At 37.6% G+C, this 23,745-nt stretch overlaps 1 protein-coding gene across 1 annotated transcript in view; it reads left to right on the top strand.

Annotated features, from left to right (window-relative positions):
* Nucleotides 1–23,745, top strand: part of CCDC60 (coiled-coil domain containing 60) — a 66,067-nt gene that overhangs the window by 16,757 nt on the left and 25,565 nt on the right. The window contains exons 2-3 of the mRNA XM_076353375.1: nt 9,938–10,021; nt 12,692–12,783. Coding sequence (XP_076209490.1) covers nt 9,938–10,021; nt 12,692–12,783 — 176 coding nt within the window. The remainder of the gene's footprint in view (nt 1–9,937; nt 10,022–12,691; nt 12,784–23,745) is intronic.

Below are 23,745 nucleotides of genomic sequence, written 5' to 3'. Positions count from 1 at the left end.
GTGGATACAATGAATTCTGATAAACCTTACTAACATAAGCTATCAAGTGTTCCAAGACATCAGTAAAGCAAAATCACCCACATAAAGCTGATAATTTTGAACTCAACTTTCTTGCATGAAAGAGGTTTTCTAAAAGAAGTTATGAAAGTAACTGTCTCAGAGCTTGAGATAGAAGTTTTTGGGACTGATCCACTGTGCATTCTGTTTACAAGGCAAAGCTGGGCTTGCTTATGCATCCCCAATTCCTTCCAGAGGTTAATTTAACCATAATTAGTTGTTCCTTCTACCAATAGTTTTCCTGTCCCTATGCCAACTAAAAAGACTTTCCTTTCTGAGTTCTGAGATCTCGTTTGTTTGAAATAATGTCCTTTAGAAAGTACAGCCAGCTCTTTCTTTCTTGTGAGTCTGGCAATCTTGGCCAGCTTTTGTTTTGAGAAAATTGTGCCAGGAAGCCTGTCATATTGTATTTTTTTAATGTGTTTTTCTTTGTTGGGGTTTAAAATGAATTTACATCTTATGGAAAATGCTCGCTTAACAGTCTTTGCAGAATAAGATTTTCTATTTATCGACAAAACCAGTAGGAGTGATGCATGTTTGCTCCCAGGACCTCTCAGAGAATGCATTTTGGTGGGAATGGATGCAGCGATGATAATGGCTTTGGTCCCAAATCTGTTTATTTGCTAAGTGGGCTACAGCAACTTACAAGAAAAAAGACTCCAAAGCCCGTTTCTTTTACCTCAGGCTATATAGCATCTCTCACTGCATTGTCTGCATTATGTTGTCAGTTGATTTCCCCCCCCCCCCCCCCTCATTGTAGGTCTGACAGTGAAATAGGAAGTAGCTCATCTTTCCGAGATGATTTTTTTTTTCTGGGCCAATGATGATACTTTTAGTAGAAGTCAGATCTATTCCACTGAAAAAGTAAATAACTTTTTAGGCATGTCTGTGCTTTAATCAGACCTATTAAAAAACTATGAGATACATATTCCCGGGGAGAAAAATTGTGTTGCAATATTGAATTTTCAATACTTCTGAAATTCTAGCTAACATGACTGTGGTTTTAGAGAACAAAGGCACTTCATTTGCTGGATTGATCCTTCATCACTGTCCTGTCTTTTCTGTCTACTGTGTAGAGGGTACACATAATCGGTGTTGGTAGGTTGAAGTACTACCCCTGTGTGAAGGACTTAAGTCTATGCATGAGTTTAAGGTACAAGCTCGGCAGAAGAGGAAGAAGAAATTAGATACTGCTAGGGAAAGAGTGTATCTCAAAAAGACAGTTTACTACTTAAAAAAATCAGTGAGTTATCGCCATCTTCCTAAACCACATAATTTCTGTACCTTTTTTGACTATTTGTTTTTAAGGCCTCTATTTTTGCTAATTCTAATTGTACTTCTGTGAAACATTTATTTAAGCTATTCAGACAGCACAGGGTAGTGTGAAGGTTATCACACAGTAGTGTACTTTGTCTCAGGCTCCTGAGCCAGTTTAGCATTTTGCAGTCCTTTGCCATTACCAGCTGAAGTAACTCCTGACTATAAGGACCTGTGAGAGAGAAGCAGAAGAACATCCTAGAAAAATTAGTGCTTAGCCACAGGCCACCTTGATGCTACTTCCTAGCTGTGAAAATTAATTCTACTAGACAACAGAATTTCATCTCATGCTAAGCTAAACTTGGCTCTGCTGTGGAGCAGGATAAAGCAGATGATCACTGTCAGGGACCTTGTGAAGAATTTGCTAACTGGTCAGTCGAGCCGGTCATCTCAACATATTTACTATGAATCTAGATGCAGAATTCCAGAGGTGGAAAATGGCCACTCTGCTTACCTCCAAGAACAAATCCAAGCAAAGGTCGCATCAGAGTGAAATTTCTTTTACTCAGCCCATAAGATAAACAGATTATCCTGCTCACAAATAAATGCTGAGACTTTTAAAGGAACTGTTTGAAACTCTGAAGTTCTTATGGTCCATGAGGAGTTGTGGTAAGACAGAAAGAGGTGGAGGGCAAGGTGTCAGCAGCACATCTGAAATCCACTTTAACTTCAGTGCTCAGCATCCACATGAAGAACAGTTGTGGAATGTTAAACTAAAATGTGGTTGAGAAGAAAGGAGGAGGTTCAGAAATTTGCCTCCTTTAATGTTCTTCAGTGACTAATGCTGTAAGATTCAGTCAGACTGTGGGAGGGGATCTGGGACTTCCAGACTAAGATGCAAGCTTTTGGCTTCACAGACCTGCTTTCAGTACCCTGCTCTTCCTGTAAAGATGGTAAACTGCTCAACTACTACTATAGTAATGGGGACTGTGTAAGTATCATAGATAGATAGGCTTTGGAGTCTTCACTGCTGCTGGGTGCCCTTGTAGCCCTCGTAGTCCCTCCATCTCTGCCTAGCCAGAAGACCGTGTCTCATTCATCACACTCGGAGCCAGCCATGCTTTTAGCTACACATTTGAGACATCAAGGTGTGAGTATTACTACTCATATCTGGGAATGAAGCCAAAGGAGAGGTAAGGTCTTGCTCTGTTTTATTAACACACTGACAAGAAGTGCTGTGCCTTAACAAACTTAAATAGTAAATAATTCGTACACTGATGTTCAGTAAATAAAAGCCAGCATGAGAGAAACCATGGAAGTTCAGGAGGAAACAGGATGTCTTGGGTTTTTTAGTGGTTTTTTTTCTGGTCCCTGAGTAATGACAGGACAATTTGAAATTCAAACAACATAGTAAAGAGTTAACAGTCTTCGCAGCTGAGAACAGTGAGCAGTGGCCAAAAACAACCATTAACTTCTGCATGCACTGCTTGTTTATTGAGCTAATATTGCTTACCCTCCTTTTTTTTTTTTTTTTTTTTTTCCTTCTTCTTCTGTAGGAGAGAAGTGCTTTGATTGTTCTTAACACGGCTGTGGTTTAGTTTTGTGGTAATTTTCAACTTTGGTGTTCTTTGTCCTCTACCAGGTGGCAGTCATCATGCTTTTTATTCCATGGTTTTTATTGATTTGGTCAAAAGTAATTAAAGAGATAATTCATTCTCAATTACATTTCCTTGAATTTCCTGAGGCTGGTAACTCTACTGTCCAGCTGTGTCTTCCCCCACTCCTTCTCAAATTAACTTTTGTTCTCACTATGAAATAAAACAGAATAGCATGTTCTTTTTTTGTTTGTTGCTTTTGGATTTAATAGAGACTCTGTGCTGTAGCAGATATCGATCTGACAATTTTATTAGGCACTCCTGCCTTGGTTCATGAACTTTCATGTTTTTAACATAGCATTCCAATAAGAAATCCTGTGTTAGACTAGCAGAAGTAAGAAACTAATTTTTTAGAGATGTTTATAGATGTTTCTGCTTTCTGAGTGTCCTTTGTGCCTAAAGGGTTCTTTTCAGCACTTTTGGTAATCTATTTTAAACTCTATTAAATGCAAGAAGGAAGTGAGCACTATTGTGGTGCAAAAGGGTTTTCTTTTTTCAGTTTAACACAGATTACATTCATTTCTAGTAGAATGGATTTTTGGCAATCCAAAATGTCTTTGGGACATTTGATCTTCTGGAAGAAGATTTGGGGAGAACATTTGTAATTCTGACTTCAGTAGGGGAAAATACCTAGAAAACATTAGCTAAGGCTGAGTAATATTTTCATTGCCAGTATGCAACCAAAAATGTGCATAAAATGCTTTGGGTGCTGCATATACCTAAATTACTGGCATGTTGCCCAGAGACCATGTAAATGACAGAAACAGAAGGCAGAAATATAATCAGCATAAAGAGAGATGTCATACAGAAGTGATAAATTTTTTTGCTTGTTTGTTTGCATTGACTTCCAAGGACACATTTCAAAATTTTCCAATCTCTCATTTTTTTTCAAATGATCTTAATGAAAAGAGTTTATGGAGACTATAAAGATGTCAGCTCACATAAGGTAGTTGCTTAAGGGGTTAAAAGTAACTGTAGGGTAAATGCACTGACAACAATGGTATTACAACTGAGATTAACTTGATCCAATTATTTTACAAAACTTACCAAACTTATCAGAATTAGGTAAACATTCTTTGGAGACAAGAAAATTAAAAAAGGATTTCCCCAAGGAGCATGATAAATGGAGGGAAATCGATGGAATAAACAATACCAAGCTATTGGAGCTGGTTTTGTCATGAAAACAACAGTCCTTCTTTACATATGCTTTCCATCACTGTAATATCTGAATACTTCATAAATGTTCATGAAACAGAAGTGTTATTTTTCCCATTTCAGACACAGGGAGTAGAGGCACAATGGGCTGTGAAGTTTGTATTAAAATTCATTGAAGTAAAAAAAAAAAAAAAAAGCTTCTGCTGGCTGGGATAAGGTGTTAAATTTTTTATTTAGGATGTCAGAGGAAATTTCTGACAGAGGTGCAATTGAATCTACTTATTCCAAATCTCATTCTCATGCCTTCACTAGCAGACAACCTTTCTCTCACTTTTCAGCTGCCTCCTTCCATTTTCCTGATATGTCTGTATTGACAGTAATGTGTTCATTGGAGTGGAGAAGGAGACCTAACAGGACTGGAGCTCCCTTGCTCATTAAAACTACTCATGGCAAAACAGTGGGATGAGTGCCCCTTTCCGTCGATATCAGGACCATTTCTGACCAGAGACCAAGGAATGGAAGCTGCTGCAATAGCTCTTATCAAGTACTCCCCTTGGCAACAGAGCTTCTCAGTTGCAAAGTGCTTTGCATTATTGATATGGTACAGCACAACCTTAACAAATCCGGCATCTTGTCTTTGATGCTGATATGTATTTATATCTGCAGATTTAGTTGTGGCTCTTTTTTTTTAAGCTGAAGCACTAAAATAGCATTACTCTTAAAGGAATCTTAATTTTCTGCAATATATTCTTAGTGAAGTCCTTTGCCTCAGAGGCTCTTGTGTTTAATTGAAAATTCTCTTTTGGTCCTGATGTCTGTTCCATGTTTCCACATTCTAGTGAAAGGGCAGAAAGGGTCAGTACTGAGCAGCAGCAGTAAAAGAAGAAATAGGAAAAAAAATAATCCTGAGTACTTGGCTAGACTACTGCCTTTAAAATTAAGCATTTAGAATCTCACCTGCAGAACAGCAGTAGTCATCTCTATGTAGTTGTGCTGGTTTTGGCTGGGATAGAGTTAATTTTCTCCGTAGTAGCTGGTATGGGGCTGTGGTTTGGATTTGTGCTGGAAACAGTGTTGATAACACAGGGATGTTTTCGTTACTGCTGAGCAGTGCTGACACAGAGTCAAGGCCTTTTCTGCTCCTCACCCCACCCCACCAGCGAGCAGGCTGGGGGTGCACAAGAAGTTGGGAGGGGACACAGCCGGGACAGCTGACCCCGACTGACCCAAGGAATATTCCACACCATATGGCGTCGTGCTCAGCATATAAAGCTGGGGGAAGAAGAAGGAAGGGGGGAACGTTCGGAGCGATGGTGTTTGTCTTCCCAAGTCACCATTATGCGTGATGGAGCCCTGCTTTCCTGGAGATGGCTGAACACCTGCCTGCCGATGGGAAGGAGTGGATGAATTCCTTGGTTTGCTTTGCTTGCGCACGCGGCTTTTGCTTTACCTATTAAACTGTCTTTACCTCAACCCACGAGTTTTCTCACTTCTACCCTTCTGATTGTCTCCCCCATCCCACCAGGGGAGGGTGAGCGAGCAGCTGTGTGGTGCGTAGGTGCTGGCTGGGCTTAAACCACGACAGTAATGCTTCACAAAAGCTTTCTAAACATTTTTGTAAAATTAAAAAATATATTTCACCAGGTTGATCTTGCATTTGGATGACTAAATGTTGAGTTGTGATGAGGCTGTGCTGATTTATTTTCATCAAAACATTCACAGTTTGCAAGTGTAATCATAATGCTCCTATTCAAGTGGAGGAAGGAAGAAAAGTGCAATAGGTGTGTCAATCTGCTATTTTTGACAATAACATATAAACTTAATGAGTTACCCAGAATGAAAAAACTTCAGGAATTGCCAAGGAAACATGTTCTTTCACCAGCTTAAACAAAAAATTTGAAAATGTACAATCTAAAAGCATGTTTATTGTACCTCGACTCTCCATCTATAGATGGCATACACAGCACCAACTCAGGCTATTTCCACAGTAAGATTTGGAGAAGAAAGTTGGAAATTCTCAAAACTTACAGAATGACATCTGAAAATGGAGAGAATGTTTAATAAAAGGGAGGATTTGTCAGAGTTGAACAATTTTTAATCTCCAGAATTATTTAGAGAAAGTGGAAGTATTTGAGAACTGTTAGGAAAAAATCTAGAGTGTCTGCAGGCAGTGGTTTGCAACTGAAACAAGCTATTCAAAAGAATTTGTTCATCTAAAAATACTTTAAGAACCTTCAATTTTCTTTCTAAAGACGAAGAAGAGACACAAAGAGCTGTCTAAGGCAGTAAGCAGGAATGCCAGGGCTTCCTGTGTGCCGTTAGCCACCTGTGACAGCACTGAAAGGGGTCACCTCCAGCTCCACAGGAGCGGAGCTATGGACAATCAGATGGCATCGAGCTCCACCTACTGCAGTATTTCTGTAGTTCATTTTGCCTAGAGCTACTAGGTGCGATCTCAAGAAAAATGACCATAATCATTTTCATGGAAAACTTTTGGGTTATTTCCTCATGTGATCTCACTTTAAGGTGATGTTTCACATATTACTTTATGATTTTTTTTTTGTGTTTTAAAATTATTGTTTCTTACATATGGAGTTGTGTGAGATTTTGTTATTTCACTATAATGAAAGCAGGAAATGATCACTGAAACAGTCCTTTTGATGGCTTAAAAGCAAATTAGATGAACTATGATGAAAGTCTTCATCAGTTGGAAACACTAAAAAAAAAAAAATCCAACACTCAAACTCTGAAGATTGTTCAGATAGTCATGATAATATATTGTTGAGTTTAACAAATTAGACATACCAGTATTGTTTTCTCTCAGTTTTTTATATCTGCACTGCAAATTAAAAAGATGGCATACTACTGTTCTACAATTATGTACTGTTACTGTTTTAAGCTCAGATTGCACCTTTTCAATACGTGACATTGTAATGAAAGATAATTTTGTAGGAAAGAAAGCTATTCCCTTCTGTTTTCTGCGATAAGGCTGATTGAATCACATTATCAGTGCCTGAGCAGAGGGGGTGGTGTTTGTGATACCTCCCTCCCTGAGCAACTGTGCAAAGGTTAGGTAGGTTCACAGCTCTTTTTCCTTTCCTCATGAACGGGCAGCTCTGGCTGGCCAGAGGTAGGATGCAGGGAAGTGTTGCACCCGAGAAAACTTTTCTTCAGTGCTCTGTGGCATTAGACACTTGAATATAGCTAAATAGCTCCAGACCCTATACTAGTGGTCAGTGTACTGGTGCTTCCAAGCCATTGAAACCTTAGGGCTACATTCCACCACTCTTCCTTCTCTTGAGTAGTAAGTTATTCTGAGAGACTCTCAATTGGTTTTAATCATGTCATTCAAGGTATTGCCAGCTGTAAAAGCCATTGTACCTGGCCATTGTCAACATTTTTCTGCTTCGGGGTGGGGGGGGAAATAGTGTCAGGAGCAAAGCAGACTGGAAATTCTGCTGTTCCTGGAGCGTAAGATGCGTCTGCTCCAAGTCCAAATCAGATTTCTTCTAGCTTTCTCTTTAAATACAGATAATGTGTGCACTTTAAAAAAAAAAAAAAAGTCCCAGCAGCATCAGTCTGCTGCATGCTATTCCCGTAGTGGAGAAGATGAGCAAACTGACACAAGTCTATGTGTGGTTTGTTTTGTTTTGTTGCTTATTGCGCTATGGGATGATGCTATGGTGGTTAGCATTACAGATTACAAATAGACATGCAATGCAGAGAAGATAGCTATATGGAAACAGTAACACAAAAGGAGAAAGAAGATTGAAGGATGTTCGAATACTTAGAATTTCTTGGATTTTTCATTGTACACTCAAAAATGTGTGCCCTGATAGAAATAAAATATTGCCCAAAATATGAAAGCTTTTCCAATTTTAAAACCAAACTGCTTCTGAACCAGCTTCTCTGAAGGTGTTTCACCTACAAAGTCTTTGGTTCTATCCATCTGGCACCTTTCTACCTTTAAGAGTACCCTGAAATTTAGAAGGGTAAATCAGAGGAAATAAATAATTCTTCATCTTTTAGCATTATTTATGTCCTGGATGGGTCATTTGTGTTCATGAATAGCATGGCATGTAGTTAGGAATATTTCAGACTTCTTATGCTGGAAATGATTTTTTTTTTTTTTTTTTTAAAAAGTGTTTCATTTGGCAACTCATTTCTAAAATCCAGTCTACTTTTGAAGGCCTGTTTTCACAGATGAAGACATTTAGTATTCAGAATCTGCTTCTTGCTACAAATGGTTAAAATAAATAACTTTGATCTTTGGAAAAAATATACCAAATATTGCTGATTAAATTTATGTATTGATAAATACTTAAATTTTATTTTCCCTAAAGTTCAGTGTAACAGACTCTCCATACTGAAAGCATACTCATCCCCAATAATCTCCTCTGATTAGCATTTCCTATAGGTGAAGTATGGGTGCTCACTCAGGCTGTAAACTGATTCCTCTCGTTCAGTGCCTGAATGTGGTTTTCTCAATCACTGAGGCGGGCTCTCAGGTCCATTCATAGCCCTCTGTAAGACTTGTGCTCCTGAGCAGTGTCAATTTGCCATCTGTCTCTGCTGCTGACCAGTCTTGGTCAAGTGCACCCCAACTGCATGAAATAGTGGAGCCTTCAGACTTCTCTTTGACATTTCATTAGTTCATCCTTATGCTCTGGCTGCAGAAAAATCTTCATTCCAGCTACTTTGCTCTTAGTACCATTTCTGGGTTTGGGTTTGCTTCCCCCGGCTCAGTTTTCTACTTGTTTGTGGGCTGCCTCAGTCATTATATTAGAACATTGGTATTTGGAGTTCTCCAATGAGCGAAGATACTGTTCCTGACACTTTAAACCTTTGTTCTGCTGAAATGTTACATGGGAACGTAGATTTGGAAAGAATTTTGTGCCTTCTCAAGTCAAGATTCCAACAAACAAAATGCTGTGCTCTTAATTTTTTTTTTTTTTTAAATACTTGAATATTTCCAGGCTTTGCTCTGTTGTGCAAAAGCTATACAGCATAGCAAGTATTTCATCCACAGCTCCAAGTCTGCTGTGCAGTCTTTCAGCCTTTTTTATACATTGGCTCTGCCCTGACTACATGGATGCGACTTGCTAGGGCCTCCAGCTTTGCTTTGCTTGGAATCAATAAATGAGCTTTTTGATCTGAAACTAGTGCAGGAAGGAATTACTGTTTTCATATCCTTTTAGCCTGAGCACCATACACTGCTGAGTGATATAAAGTCTTTTATTAATCTACCTATATAGTTTTTTTTAATAGGAGGGAATATGTCTTCCTTCCACTTGAATAAACTGATGGTTGAAGGAGGACTAAAAGCGTGCTTGTGTTTGACTTCAAGGCTTTTTATGAGTCTGTGCCTTCCTTGTGGGTGAAAGCACAGACCCAAGAATAGTGGTCTATCACACTGTGTATCTTCAGGGAAGAGCAATTACAGGTAAGTAATTTCCTATTCCTGGTTTTGGAAATTGGATTTTCTTTTTATGTTAGACACAGTAGTCTATATAACATTCTTCCAAGAGAAAAGTTACGTTTTCTAAGCATTTAAGTATAGTAATTTAGAAAGCATGTATGCATTTTGCACAGTAGTTTGTCTGCAGGTACTTTGTATGAGAATCTATTTGTGTGCCGAAGTCATTTAGTGACGTTTTAAGTTTTTCTATAATAAACTAGTCATTACTTTTGCTTTAGTTTGCATCTCTAGAAAAGTTTATTTGCACCACTTAGTTTTGAAAATTATGACCTGCTACAGTATGGCTAACTAGCAGTATTTCAAATATGGTTACATGTTTTTGTCCATTTTTTAGGAACCAGTGAAAAAAGATGTGCGGGAAAAACCACCCAAAGAAGTGGCTGAGGTTACTACTAACAAGTACTCTTTCAATCCAGAGGTGAGACTACTGGTGAAGCTTTGATTCAAGATGGAGTTAAAGAAGGCAACAGGCAAACATCATGTTTTAATTATTCATATAGATAACTTTGCTGAATTCAAGGTTTAAAGCCTTACTGTACATAAGGAACCAGCCTTTTTCTGACTGATGAACACTTCATAGGTTTTATCCAGTAAAACTCCTCCTGAAGGCATCAGAAAAAATCGCTGATGAGTGAGATATAGGATTCTATTGTAATTTGGTAAAAATAGTGTTCTGAAAATTCAGTTTAGCTGTGTTAGTTATTCCATGTGTCAGTTCTAGAAGACTGACCTTTAAACTATATTACAGTTTAGCACAGAAATGACTAATACATTCAAGATGACTTTTTATTTGAAAAATTCATGTTTTTATTAAAGTACATAGGTCAATATTGCACATCCTTAGATCTCAAAAACCTGAAGCTGAAAGGGCTGTTCCTTTGGGTGTTATGAGGAGCTGCACAAATTAACAGTTGTTGAAGATCTAGCCTATACCCGGGTTTTCGGCCTTTGCCTGGTGTGGCCTTAACCTACAATTTTAAATATTGAAAGGCCTGAAGATAGTTTTACTTAAATGCCACTTTTTGATCAGCACAGAACAGTTACTGTGGTGAGTCTGTCCTAATGCATCCAAGACCACCCAAGTGTATGTTCTATTTGATGTATACTTAGGCCTGTCATACAACAGTGCGGAGTTACAGTGTAGTCTGTGGCTATCTATCCCAAAGCAATTCAGGCCTTGTAAATATAAATAAAATGTTGGAATTAAAACACATTTTAATTTCTCCGTATGCATTTAACAATTTGCCTGAATTTTATTTGACAATCCAGCAAAAAGATTTAATTTTTCGGCATATCTCGTCTTTGTTAGCTTATTTAAAGTCTGATCCATCTCCTTTCTCTTTAGAACGGAACTGAATGCCAGGCAGCCGATTTGATCGTATTTTTTTTATAAAAGAGAAGAATAAAATGTAAACAAAAGAGAAAGGATGCTACATTTGCAATTATGTGAAAACTGACAACTAACACTAACAATTTTTTAAATTCTTTTTTAAAAGTTTTTTTAAGGAAGAAAGCACAAGTGTTAGCCTGACTTCAGCATCCAGTAATAGCTCACCTATCACACCACAATATTTAATTTCCTTTTTTATCTAACTCAAATCAGTCAGATTTGTTGGAAGCTAACAAAGTTGAAAAGTAAGATGTGCTGTGGAAGTCCTGCTAAAAGGTCCAGCTGTGCCAGCTATTTTACTGGCAGAAGCACTCTGGCTTGAATACCAGAAACATTCCACCAACACATTCATTTATCGTTTTTCTTTTTTCAGTTCTCATTTACAGTTACTAATTTTATCTATACATCTCATTAATAAGAAGTCTTGTCTTTTGTTTGCACTTTGCAGAATGTTCTCTGAAAGATAAAAACATACTAAGAAAGGTTGAAGTATGCAGCTCAACCTTCTAGAAGCTGTTGTCCATACAGAGCACCAATTGTTTCAGCGATCAAAAACAGTACACTCAGATGTCCATAAAGATTTAAAATAGGAGTTGCAGCCTCTCTTGAGTAGGCACGCATTTTCTCTACAGATCCAACTGAGATCTGCAATATCCTATTATATACTTTCCCAGGTGCATAATAAAGGATCTTCTTTATTTCCTTTACCAGGAATTTATTTTTCTGGACACCTTAGGACACTAATGAAATGCACGGAACTGCCTCAAGGAATACCTTCGGCTGCACCTCAGTCTCTGCACACCAGCACTATGCTTCTCAATGGATAGCAATCTAACCATGCACTCTTTGCACATTGAGCACTGCCTCAGCTGCATATTTTATTACCAAACACATGCAAAAACACTGCATATGCACAGCATGCAATCATAATTCTATGAAATTGATGCGGCTGTTCTCTGGAAACCCCAAGGATAATTCTAAGCCAGGGCTAGTTCAACAACAAATACAAGCTTTCATCTCCCATGCATTTCAGTTCCATAGCTGCTCAGAAGAAAAAATGTTGCAGGCATTTTGAACAATGTACTAAGTAGGTGATTTTAATTCCCTTACATAGAATTGTTGACCTGTTTTGTACACTCTTAAAAAATGGAAGAGAGAAAGAAAATAATGAAACCATTATGTTATGTGTTTCAAAACCAGCTATGTCTGTGGGGCTTTTCTTATTGTGTTTTTTTTTTTTACAAATGTCAACCTCCTTGTTTTGAGTCTGATTGAAAATTTTTCTGAGTTGGAACTTCTGAAAGATTTGTCTCCCATGCATGCTTTTTGTAGTTTGTTAATGCATAAGCACTCACAGCAGTCATTCCTTAAGTCTAGGCCATTGAACAATCTCTTCTTCCTGTCTCATAGTTTAATGAATCTCATGGGTGCTTAACTGCCTGTAGAGATCTCTGTCAAACTTGAAGTCAGCCAATGAGTTAAAAGCTGTCGGAACACGTGTACACGCGGGCATGCACAGCAGTATCATGTAAGGCTTGTTTACATGCTTGTGAAATGACACAATGCTGTCCCAGATGGTGACCATCTCAGAAAATATGTGGTGATTAAAACTGAGCCCTGAGACTGCACATACTTTCTCTCTGCTAGGCTCTTCTTAATTAATACCATAATATTTATCTTCAATTTGATAACTTTCAGTCTGATCCACCGGAACCAGTGAAGAGGCTCTCCCCATTTAGAGAAACAGGAAAGGAGCTGAGGACTCTTAGTAAAGCTCTAGCTCACTCAAGGTAAGGGAATCCAGAGCACACAGAAATGGGCCAGTCAAGGCTAAAGGAATCTTTGGTTCTGCAGTGGCAGCAGTTGGATTATAGGCAAAATAATTAACTGTGCTAACAGCTTAGAAAAGATGGTTTACAATTCTTCCTTTATAGGCTTTATGTATACTCAAAATGTTGTCAATGCTGTATGAGGAATGATTGTTTGATAGCTCTGTCTATATCAATACTATATTGGTTTAGTGTTCTTTATAAAGGTGCTTGTTACGTCTTTGCAGTTTCTTGCATGACACAGTACGGTGCCAAGATTTGGTAATAAAGTAGTCAAAAATGAGCAATGTTAGGACATGTAATGTCCACTATGTGATGGAAAATCATAATGAAAATATCTACCACTGTTATAGAAATACCTGCATGGACTCATTTGGCATATACCAGCTTGAGTCTCAGGAAGATGCTGACATGGAAGGAATAGATTTTTGTGCCCATTATCTGGTGGGTAGTGAGCTGTTATAATAGGACATGGATTTGGGATGCTATATACCTTTTAGCCAGCTGAGTTTGGACAGCAACCATTATTTTATGGGACTGACCACAGAAAGTAGCTGGGTGTGCATGCTTTTCCTAGAGAGCATCTTCTATTGCCACTAGACACAATAAACTTCTGTCCCAGCAGGGTGTTTCTTATGGTCTTATCTAAAAAAACCAAAACAAAAACCAGGGAGGCCCATTGGGAATAGGCTTTAGCAAAGAGTACTCTCCCATTTAGGCACTCATGCTCTTAAATGTACTTAGACTGTGCTGTCACCCGTGTTTCACTATTGTCACTGCAGGTGGTGCTTAAGTTGACAAGATTGAGGTTTCAATATGCTTTTCTGTTGCAATCACACATTCTGATTGCACTCCAAACTTGCCTACGGAGACCATTCACTCTATTTGCTCTGTATTAGCTTAAACAGTTGCTAAATTGCATAATAAGCCTTGCAGTAGGTGACTAGGGTTTTCTAAATTTTCCTGGAACCTTCTAGCTTTCTTGATGTGAGTGTTAAGCTAAGAAATGAGATTCATTTGCAACTGAAACAGCAAGCAGTAGTACAAAAAGATGATTTACATCTGGCAAGGTTTAGTTACAGCCTGCTGCAAATAAAACTGACAAATTACCACTGCCAGCCCCAGCAGGTTACAGATTACACAAGTGTTTACAAGGATTCTAGACTTTAAGTCTTTGAAGAGTGTTCACTCGATAAAAATAGTTGGATTAAAGCAAGCAGCAATAAGACAGACATCTATATAAAACCTTATTAATCAGGTTAAATCTAAGCAAATATGGCAGTCAACAGTACACATGATATTGTATTAGCATAATATATTGAAGACAAATTACGCTCTTGCATTGTCTGGCTGAGATTGTAACTGCATAAAACTCAAGGAAGTTAGAGACAAGTAGCTTCTTTGCATGTAGTACTGTAGAGGAATCAGAACTTTACATTTCACAATAATGTAGTGTTTTTAAATATTCCCAAGTTTTTACATCAGAGCAATTTCTAAATTTTATACTGGTTACTCACGATAACATTAAATTTCACATTCTTCCCTTTTATCCTTCTCTGCCCCCAATTGTTTTTATTATTCACTTTGTTAGTTCACTTTTAGTGAATTTTCACTTGATCAACTTGGCCGAAAATAGTAATAAACCATAAACAAAATAAAAAATGCTGTGTACTTTGAAGGTTGGATAAGCCATTTTAGTAAAGCATGACTTGTTTTTGCCATAAATGCACTGTTAGTTATGTTTGACTGCCTGCGTTCATTGTTCATTGCTAAATTTCAGCAGGATTGTCTCCTTGAGGTCAAGTTAAAGTTCTTTTGACGATAACCTGCCAAAGATCAGTTTACTTCTTGATATATGAGTTGCAGGTGCTTGGAGCTTGCTTTTGGTTGCTTTACATTCTTTATTTCAAACGAGTAGGACACAAAATACTTGCAAGTGTTCTGGATGAAAGTTACCATCACCATTGGTACTAAAAGGCTTGATTTTTAAAATCTTAGCAAATTGATTTGTAGATGTTTGGATGAAGCAAGCTGGACTACTCGTTTCATTACAATTTACAGTTTGAACAAATGAAGTGTCACTTTGTTGGTAGGTTAACATGAGGGGGTCTTGATTTGATACCTGTTGGGAAACGTACTTTTGAAATGCCATTAGGAGCTCCATGGCATTTTTGTGTACCTTGGCCAACCTCGAGATGTTTAGGATCAGCTGAGCTTTTCCACAGCTTTGAAATTCTCTCCAATTCAGTAGACTAAGAGTGAGTTTCTAATCCTATAATTGTAGAAACCTATGAAATTAAATTTGATTTTATAAAAATCTAGATCGTCTTCGATATTATAGTGAGTAATATGATACAGGACTGCTTTCCTAGAAGGCAGTGTTTTGCGCTTTTTATGTGAGGGACTAAATCTGAAGGATTCAGTGGCATGAAAAGCCATGCTTTTTAAAGTTAGCTTTTTCATGTGCTAAAGAAGCTCCGTGTAGGATAACAGTGGTACAAAGTGAAGCTGGACATGATTTGTCCATGCCAGAAGAAGGGAAAAAAATAGATTGCCTCTCTACATAGTCTGTTTCTTCTGCTCTCTGTTTCTGACTGTTACAGCATTGTGTTGTGTGCTATATGGGGAGGTCAAAAATGGTGAGTGGGGGGAAGGGGGGTCAAGATATTGATCCTAACTCTCGGCTGAGCAGCTAACTTTTTATGTACCTTTGTGCAAATCACTTGACCTCTCTGCAGCTCTGTCAAGTAAATTGGAATTGGAAACTAGGCAATGTATCTGAACTAAACTCACTGCAAAAATATAAAGCTTTTAAATTGGTATGGATGGCAGAGTGTGAATGAGGATTGCTTTTGTTACTGAAAGCAAAATTTTTTTTTTGTTACATATAGGGCATATTTTTTCTTACCATTTTCATTTAAATTATTTTTAGATTTATAATCTTATTACCACTGTCTTATGCTTTTAGGGATGTTAGTTTGATAAATCTTACAATGCGTAGCACTCAAGTACATGCAAGCATTGTCTTATTCATCTCTGCAGCACTGCTAGGTATTAGGTGCATAAATATTATTACTCTCATAGGTAAATTATGAAAGTCAAATTGGGGATGTAAGATTACTTATCACTGGAACAGCTACAATTGGAACACAGGTGTCTCAGGTAAGTAAATGCCGTATTTATTCTTCTAGATTTCAGTGATGCCTCCGTTTCTCTGATTTTTATTTTTATTTTCAAAATTGACCTACTAAGTTAGAAGCTCCAGGGAAAGACTTCTTAAGAGATCCAGCCCATTACTCTGGGTGAGTGCAGCTGTTTCCTATAACAGATGAAGTGTTTAGTCTAGCCTACTTTTAACTGAAGACATTTCTGTTTCCTGCACCACATTATGATAAATGCAGATTTGCCTTCCACTGAATTTTTAATGGTAATGCGATCTGCAAAGTTATGTTAAATGTAGATTTTTAATGATGTGAATAGATTTGATCCTAATGTATTTACATGTCATATCTTTTCTCTGAGTGATTAAAAACCCAGTCTTTCATTCCTTCTCACCTCCAGAAGCCAATACAGCTAAAGGGACAAACAAGATTATATTCCTTTATGTACATTATCAGCAGAATTGTCTGTTACATCCTGATCAGTTGTACCTGCACCACACCCGCAGAGGATAGTGATGTTGTACAATTGTTCTTAAATATCTAATTTGGCTTGCAGAATCCTTTTTACTGCTGATGCGGAAGATGGAAAGAACCCAACTCCACTTTAATATCCCAGGCAGAGTTTGAAGGGCTGACAAGTAAGAAAATACCTACCCATTAAAGCATCTTCAGCCCTGCCATCTTCTTCTGGTCCCATAAATTTAATTCACAGTTGCATTCAAAACTAGCTTCATCATGTGATTTCAAATGCCTGGGTGGAAATATTCCTGACCACAAGTTTTCCATGACAATTGAAACAGATGGAAGATGAAGAAAGGGAAGACTTAATCTTGTGCTACTGCACAAATAAATGTATATTTACTTTTTACGTTTACTGAACAGTAAATGATACATTTACACACATTTGTTTTTTGAAGATCAGAAGTTTAGCATGGTCAGGGCCTAGTCAAAGCTGCTTAGTACACTCAGGAGAAATGTGCCTTTTTGCTCTTGTGTAGGCAATGGTCACTTTAATGCTAGTTTCTAGAAAGCACTGTTGTCTGAATAAATGCTCAAATGAAGTTTGCCTGTCATATCGTGTAATACCATACATTCTTTACATTGTAATCCCAGTAGTGATCCTGTAACACACCTAATATAATCTATTCTATTTACTGTGGCAATTAAATCATGAATCCCACATATTTTGTATTATTTAAGAAGTGAAGTATGATATGAGCTATAATGGCCATGGAGAAATCTGCTTGAGAAAAGTCAGGGAAACAGATTTTTTTGAAATATGAACTCACTTTCTCTAATGCTTTCTGAAATGTACAGTAGCCAGATGACCCAATATGCAGAAAAATATCCAACAGACTTAATATCTGGAAATTGAAGGTATATGTTAACTGTTTTTTTAATTTTTATCGTGTTGTGTAAGCCTGAAAATTCGAGTGTCATTGTATGACCTTTTAACAATGAAAATGTGCTAGCCATTCATCTTGAGTGTTTGCACAATGCTACTTCGGCTAAATCTGCATGTAGAAAAAAGAACAGTAAGAAAAGTAAAGAAATCAAACCCACAGACTTTTTAACCAAATATTGAGATGTGAAGTTGTGGGAAAAGGTAATTTCAAGTGAAAATGACTGCGCTGCTGGTTTGGACCAAAGGACACGTCAGCAATACTTCTTAGTAACAATTTCAGACTATAGAAAAGGATTTAGCAAAAAGAAGCAGAGTGGAAAATGCAAGAAAGAAAGAAGAAAACTGGGGTTTTCTTCTCCAGGGCAGCAACTTTTAATTTCAATTAAAGCAGTCAGGCTAGCAGAGCGGCATGCTAATACATGCTACAGGGAGTCAGTGAATACAAATGACCTTTGCTTATTTGGTTTTTCGTGCTTTTCCTCCTCCTGATTGAAAAGGAACACCCAGCAGTTGTCTTAATTGGACATTAATTGATACATATTCACAGGAAGTAGTGCCTGTGATCTTGCAGCTTGTTTGTATGAGAGAGTATAATGGAACAAACGGTGAGGAATTTTTTTAATGATCACAGTGACATAGCACAGCAGTATGAATTTTAAAATTATCTCAAAAATGTTTGAAGAGTCATTACTGGAACAGACTTAGCTGCATTCATAAAGCTTTAATATTCTACCTTACACATTAAAAGCATAATTAAACTGAAGATAAACCTTATAATTATGACCTCATACCTCCTCTCAGTAATATTCTCTTATACTTTCTTGAGTCCTCATGATGATACAAAAGAGGATGATAACAGAACGCAGAGGTTGCTCAAACTACTCATCTTTCAAAACTATCAGTCACTAGTCCCAAGTAGAAAGTCGTACCAGCTCTTCCCTACTAATGAGTTGTACCCAGTCACTTTAGGGAGACACCTGTCAGCTCTCAAATACCATTTTACCTAAACACAGCATTAAAATATAGGAAGGAATTTGCTTATCTTTGTGCAGCATAAAATGAAAAACCATTTGGGAAATCTGTAGATAATGATCATTCCTCTTCCTTTGTAGATCAATACATCTTACTTCCAGTGGAGATTGCCCAGGTAGACACAAAGTAGCTCTGACTTACTTGACTAAGTACTTCCCAATGTCAGATTCAGTGGGTGGAATACAGTATGGCAGAAAAGACAACACCTTTGTCCTTGAGCATTCAAGTATCTTTAGCTTTGAGCTAAGAATTATGTTTTCATTTCTGTTGCTATTCATATTAAAACTAAGCAAACTCAAAAAGCACAGTCCCTTTGAAATGACATTCAGCTCTGAGGGAGATCCTTTCGTACTGCTTTGTTCCAATGACATCTGTAAATGGGATCCAGAAATAATGTTAAGTAATCCACACTTGCATGAGGATGTATTGTATGAGAACCAAGAAAGTAGAAGTCTTTATAACTAATAAATTGTAGAAAGGCGTAGGAACAGTTACACAGCAAAAGAGGTTACTAAAGCATTGGAAGCTTGTAGTTGTTAATCCATAATAAAAGCAGGTTGCCATAAATCACTTCTGTAGACTAATTCAGCCCACCAAGACCATGCAAGTGTACTGGAATTACTCGTGTTGTTAAACATCGCCACAAAAAATAGTGCTTAAAAATAAGCATATTGCTTCAAATGAGACTAGCTGAAAATACTGCCTTTGTGTAAAAAGGAGGTAGGAAAGGTGATAGAAACTGGAAACTGTGCAGTGACAGTCATCTAAGCATAGGTGCCCATGTAAAAATGAGAAGTTGTGGTCATCCTCAGACGATGATGTCTAGGAATCCACAGCTTTGAGCTGCAAGCTCAAAGGGGAAGTGTCCATGCCATTCCACGAGCCAGTCCAGCCTTTACTTGCAAAAAGGGCATGCTAAACCTCTGTATTTCATTTCCCATAGTTTGAAGAAAATGGCTCTGTGCTGCGCTAGTTAAAGAAAACTAAATGTCAAATTGCTGGCAGTTTAACAGTATTCAGCTGACTGCTTTTTATGGTTTAAATTGGAAACTGGATGGCTCTTTAAAATGGTTCAAGTTTCCTGAAGGCAGATCTCCAAAAATCACTCTGCATGCAGAAAGCCCAGCCTCTACTATTGCATTCTTTATGCCTGCAACAACAGTTAGACTGACCGTTACCCAAGGAGCAGTTTCTCTTACTTCTTTTCCTGCTAGTGGCTGTGTAGCTGACTTTAATACAAAACCATTTAAATTTTGTGGTTGAAATGGCAGCTACTACCGGAAGATTTTAAATGGCAAGAAATGTGTTATTTTTGGAGTTTTGGTTATGACCTTGTCTGTCCTTACCTGTGAATCTATACTGATCCTATTCTAATATATGCAGACAAAAAGGTTGTTAGTGTTTAGAGATTATGGTAAGTTGGCATTCCTTAATGCATATGGTTTACGGGAAGATACAGTGGTGTCTGCAAAAGCAGGGAGGAGAGGCAACGTAGAGTTAAGAAGCGAAGAGACTGAGGCAGTACTAACCGAGAAGGTGCAATGTTTATCTGCCAATATTAGTTTCCAATGTATTTAATACTTCATAATGTCAGTTGCTTGGAAACCAGTGTTTTGTGCCCTTTTGCTGCTTGGCAGAAATCACTTTAATTGGCATGTTTCTAGCACTGTCACTGCTGGCAGTTTGCAGCATTTTTTTTTTCCAGAAGCAAAAATTTTCTTTTACGTGAATGATGGCTCACATTAATTAGCAGTCATGGGCAAAGACAACCATTTAAGTGTATGGATGTATGAATCATTATCTCTGTCATCAATCACTGGAAAGACTGCTATTCCTATCAACATTTCTGCTTTTCCAGGCTGTTTGTTTGAGTCTCAATCGCCTTTTCCTTTTGTGCAAAAATATGTTTGTTTATGTTTGAAATTTCATAAGTGGAAATAGTTCATTGCTTATTAGATTTTACTATCTAAACACAACAGTCTAATCCCACGTGTTATGATACACAATGACACATTGTCGCTGAATGTTTGAACAAAGCTAACACTTAAAATGGGTTTTTCATTATTTAGTAGTAGAATGTTATTGCTCTGTAAATACCTTTATTGTGGTAAGGCAAGACACTAGATTGTGAAGAGTGGTTTCTACTTTCACATGAAAATCTTGAACCAGCAGTATTTCCTGGTAGAGGATCAGGGACATCAGTGAAGTTCCACTTAACAAGCAGTGAGTTTTTATCAGCAATATGAACATAAAGTTATTATTGTAGATTCTTGCAGCAAGAAAATGGAAAGCCCAGAAATCTCCAGATTATTTTTTTCTTTTGACATTTTAGTAATAGTTTTCCCACAGCTTTTTGGAGAAGAATTTAAAGCAAAGCCTTGAAATCTCACGGGTTTATTTTTCTGCCCTTTATCAGTACAAAGCTGTGTTCTCTGTGCTGCTCTGGAAGTACTTCCCCCACTCACCTTTGTTTACGTACTTCTCCAGAGACATCAAGAGCTGGAAACCTAAATGTGCCTACCCCCAAAGAAAACTTTTATATGAAGATCAACAGGAATGGGAGTTACAGCATGGCACAAGCGGAGGGGTGGGTGGGTGTGCATGTTCTTGTGTTCTGGGACTTCTTAAAAGAGAAATTACTGCCCTCCATTCTTTCCAGGTTGAGAACAACACATTTCCAGCTAAAAATAAGCCAGTTTTTTGGTATGTTGTTTTTTGTACCTCCAGGTAGCCAAATATGTTTGTGCTTCTCAATGTTAGAGAACATCTCCTCATTTTCAAAGTAGAGGTTCTGCTTCAGTTCACAATGGAAGCAGCATCTTCTATATTTTAATGTCTTTGTAGTTAGTTGAAAACCACTCTGAGACATCTTTAAATATGCAGTAATAGATTAAACATTCACCTGGTGACATCTTTTATACTAGCGTGGGGTGTTGTTTTGACTACTGAAGATCCTTATTTCCTGCTGCACAACCTTCTCTGAACATACCACAATTTTACTCATGTCTTATTTTAACTTTACTTGTTTCATGACTTATTTCATGGTCAGATTTTCATGTGAAAATATGCATCTTTCCCATTATGCAGATCCTGATTTTGTTTTTTTAAACAGAGACATTTGAGTACAGAATATTGTACTCATCTGCAGGAGAATAAAATGGGAATCTACATCTGAAATAATGTGGGTATTCCAGATTGTTTGTATGTCTTCAACTACTCAAGACAGATGTTGATATGGTACTACTTCAGTTCCTTGCCAGAATGGTTAATGGTTCAGTATGGTAAATGATCACATATGTCTGAGTTTCTATGGGTTAGTAACTACATTTAATAAATTTTAATGTCATTATCATCTGGTCTTCACTGAATTTAAGACGACTAGATGTATGAATATTTACCCATTTGGTTCTTACTGTGTAATTACTCAACCATTAAATAGGAGTAGTAACCAGCATGTTCCCGATTCTCCATTGCCTCACGTGAATACATTTGCATCTCTAACTTCGCTGTAAACACTACCAAACCAGAATTCGTAATTAATTTACATTAGTACCTACATATTGATTGTGAGTAGTTGCAATTGTTGTTGCAGTCGTCCACGTGCTAAGCTTTCAGGATACGACCTGAATGTGGAGCTCAATAGTAGGACTTGCTAGCTCAGGCTCACCACCATGTAAACTTAACGCCATGGCTTTTGGTAATTTCAGAAGGTGGGTAGCGTATGCACCCTGTAATAACTCACTGAGTATATTTTAAGTGAACAGTGCACTAATTCTCATTTACAATGAGACTGCCTTACATCACCCAGGAAAGGTGTAAAGCAGTCTTAATGTAAATAAATTTGGGACATACTGACATAGATTACAACACTGAATGCAAGGCACTAAAGAACTGAGTGAAATGGTCAGCAGCTCCAGTATTTACCGGTAAGAGAACGGAACACATTCTCCACTGGTATAAATCAGTATCATTGTTGACAATTTACAAGAAATGCAGAGTTTGCTCTCCTATTGTTCTGTGCGTGCTTTGTAAATAAGAAAAGCACTGTGTGCATGTGGATTTTCTTTTATCTTGGCATTTTCTGCTGTTTTACAATTATTACCTATTTAGGTGTTACAGCACCTTGTCAGAAAGTTAAGGGACATATAAGAATTACTGCAGCTATTAGGATGCAGCAACAGCTCAAATGGAGTCTGATAATGCACATACACACAACATAGTATTTTGGGGGACTGGAATGATAAAAAAAAAGTGTCCTATTCCAACTGAAACAGCAGTGAGGGAAATAACATTTAATCAATTGAAATCTGATGAGAATGCAGGTGTTAATGCTTGTGCTCCTGCAGATATTACCATAGGATCCTTAATAACTTCAGGTTGTCAGAACTTCCATTTTATTGTATGTTCAAAAAGACAGACCCTCCAGTACCACAGTGCCCCCTAAAGCTAGGTAAGGGCATAGATTTCAAGTTTAACCCAAATGAAGCAAGTTTGCTGCTGTCACCGCTTCCTTCAGTGGATATTTCTTTGAATTCTTCAGGATCCAAATACTCATCAGCCTCATTTGAGATTTGTGATGGGATCACAGCTCACGATGGCATGGCTGCAAATAATGCTAAGTGTTTGTTTAGGAGAATTATACTGGATTTTAATCCGTAGTTTTAGTCTGTAATGTTCAGAATACAGCTTAGCTGTATTTACTGGAGTTTTCAAAGTTATTGCTTCCTGTGCTTTCTGTTTTTTACAGAAATGGATTGTTGTTTGTATTACTTTTTCTGCTGTGGAAAATATTTACTCAGAATGCTTTTAAGTGGCAGTGTGCATAAAATTGCACTTGCTTTTCACCTGGCAAGCCTTAGCTCATACTCAGTTTGTCACTAGTGCAACAGGTTAGGCAGTGCCCAGCCGATATTCACCTTGCAACACCCTCAGCAGGGTCTGGCCTTGTGCCCAAAGGGAGCTTTTATTGGTCTAGTAGGGAGTTGTTGCAGATGCAGATTTGAAATGCTTTTATGAAAATATAGGAAATGGCATTTAGAAAGCCTGTGCTCTCAGTGGCTTTCAGAACAATGCCACGTTGGTTTCATTTATATTTACAGTTGGCTATAAGCCTCTGGAAAAGGCTAAATTCTTTCTGTATAGCATCTGGAGCAGGAGATGTTCTTTCATTAGCTTTATGGATATAAAGGCTGTAGCCATTAAGATAAGAAAATTGAATAAGCCATTTTATGAAACAGTGGCTAAAAATTTCCATGATCGGAGAAATATGTATGTAGTTATATTGTTTGGTAGATACATAGTTATTTTACTTACAGCTCACAATTT

Source organism: Aptenodytes patagonicus, chromosome 15 (genome assembly GCF_965638725.1).
Source record: "Aptenodytes patagonicus chromosome 15, bAptPat1.pri.cur, whole genome shotgun sequence".
NCBI classification, from domain to species: domain Eukaryota; kingdom Metazoa; phylum Chordata; class Aves; order Sphenisciformes; family Spheniscidae; genus Aptenodytes; species Aptenodytes patagonicus.
The sequence above is the reverse complement of the archived record's forward strand: the minus strand, read 5'-3'. Positions and strand labels throughout refer to the sequence as shown.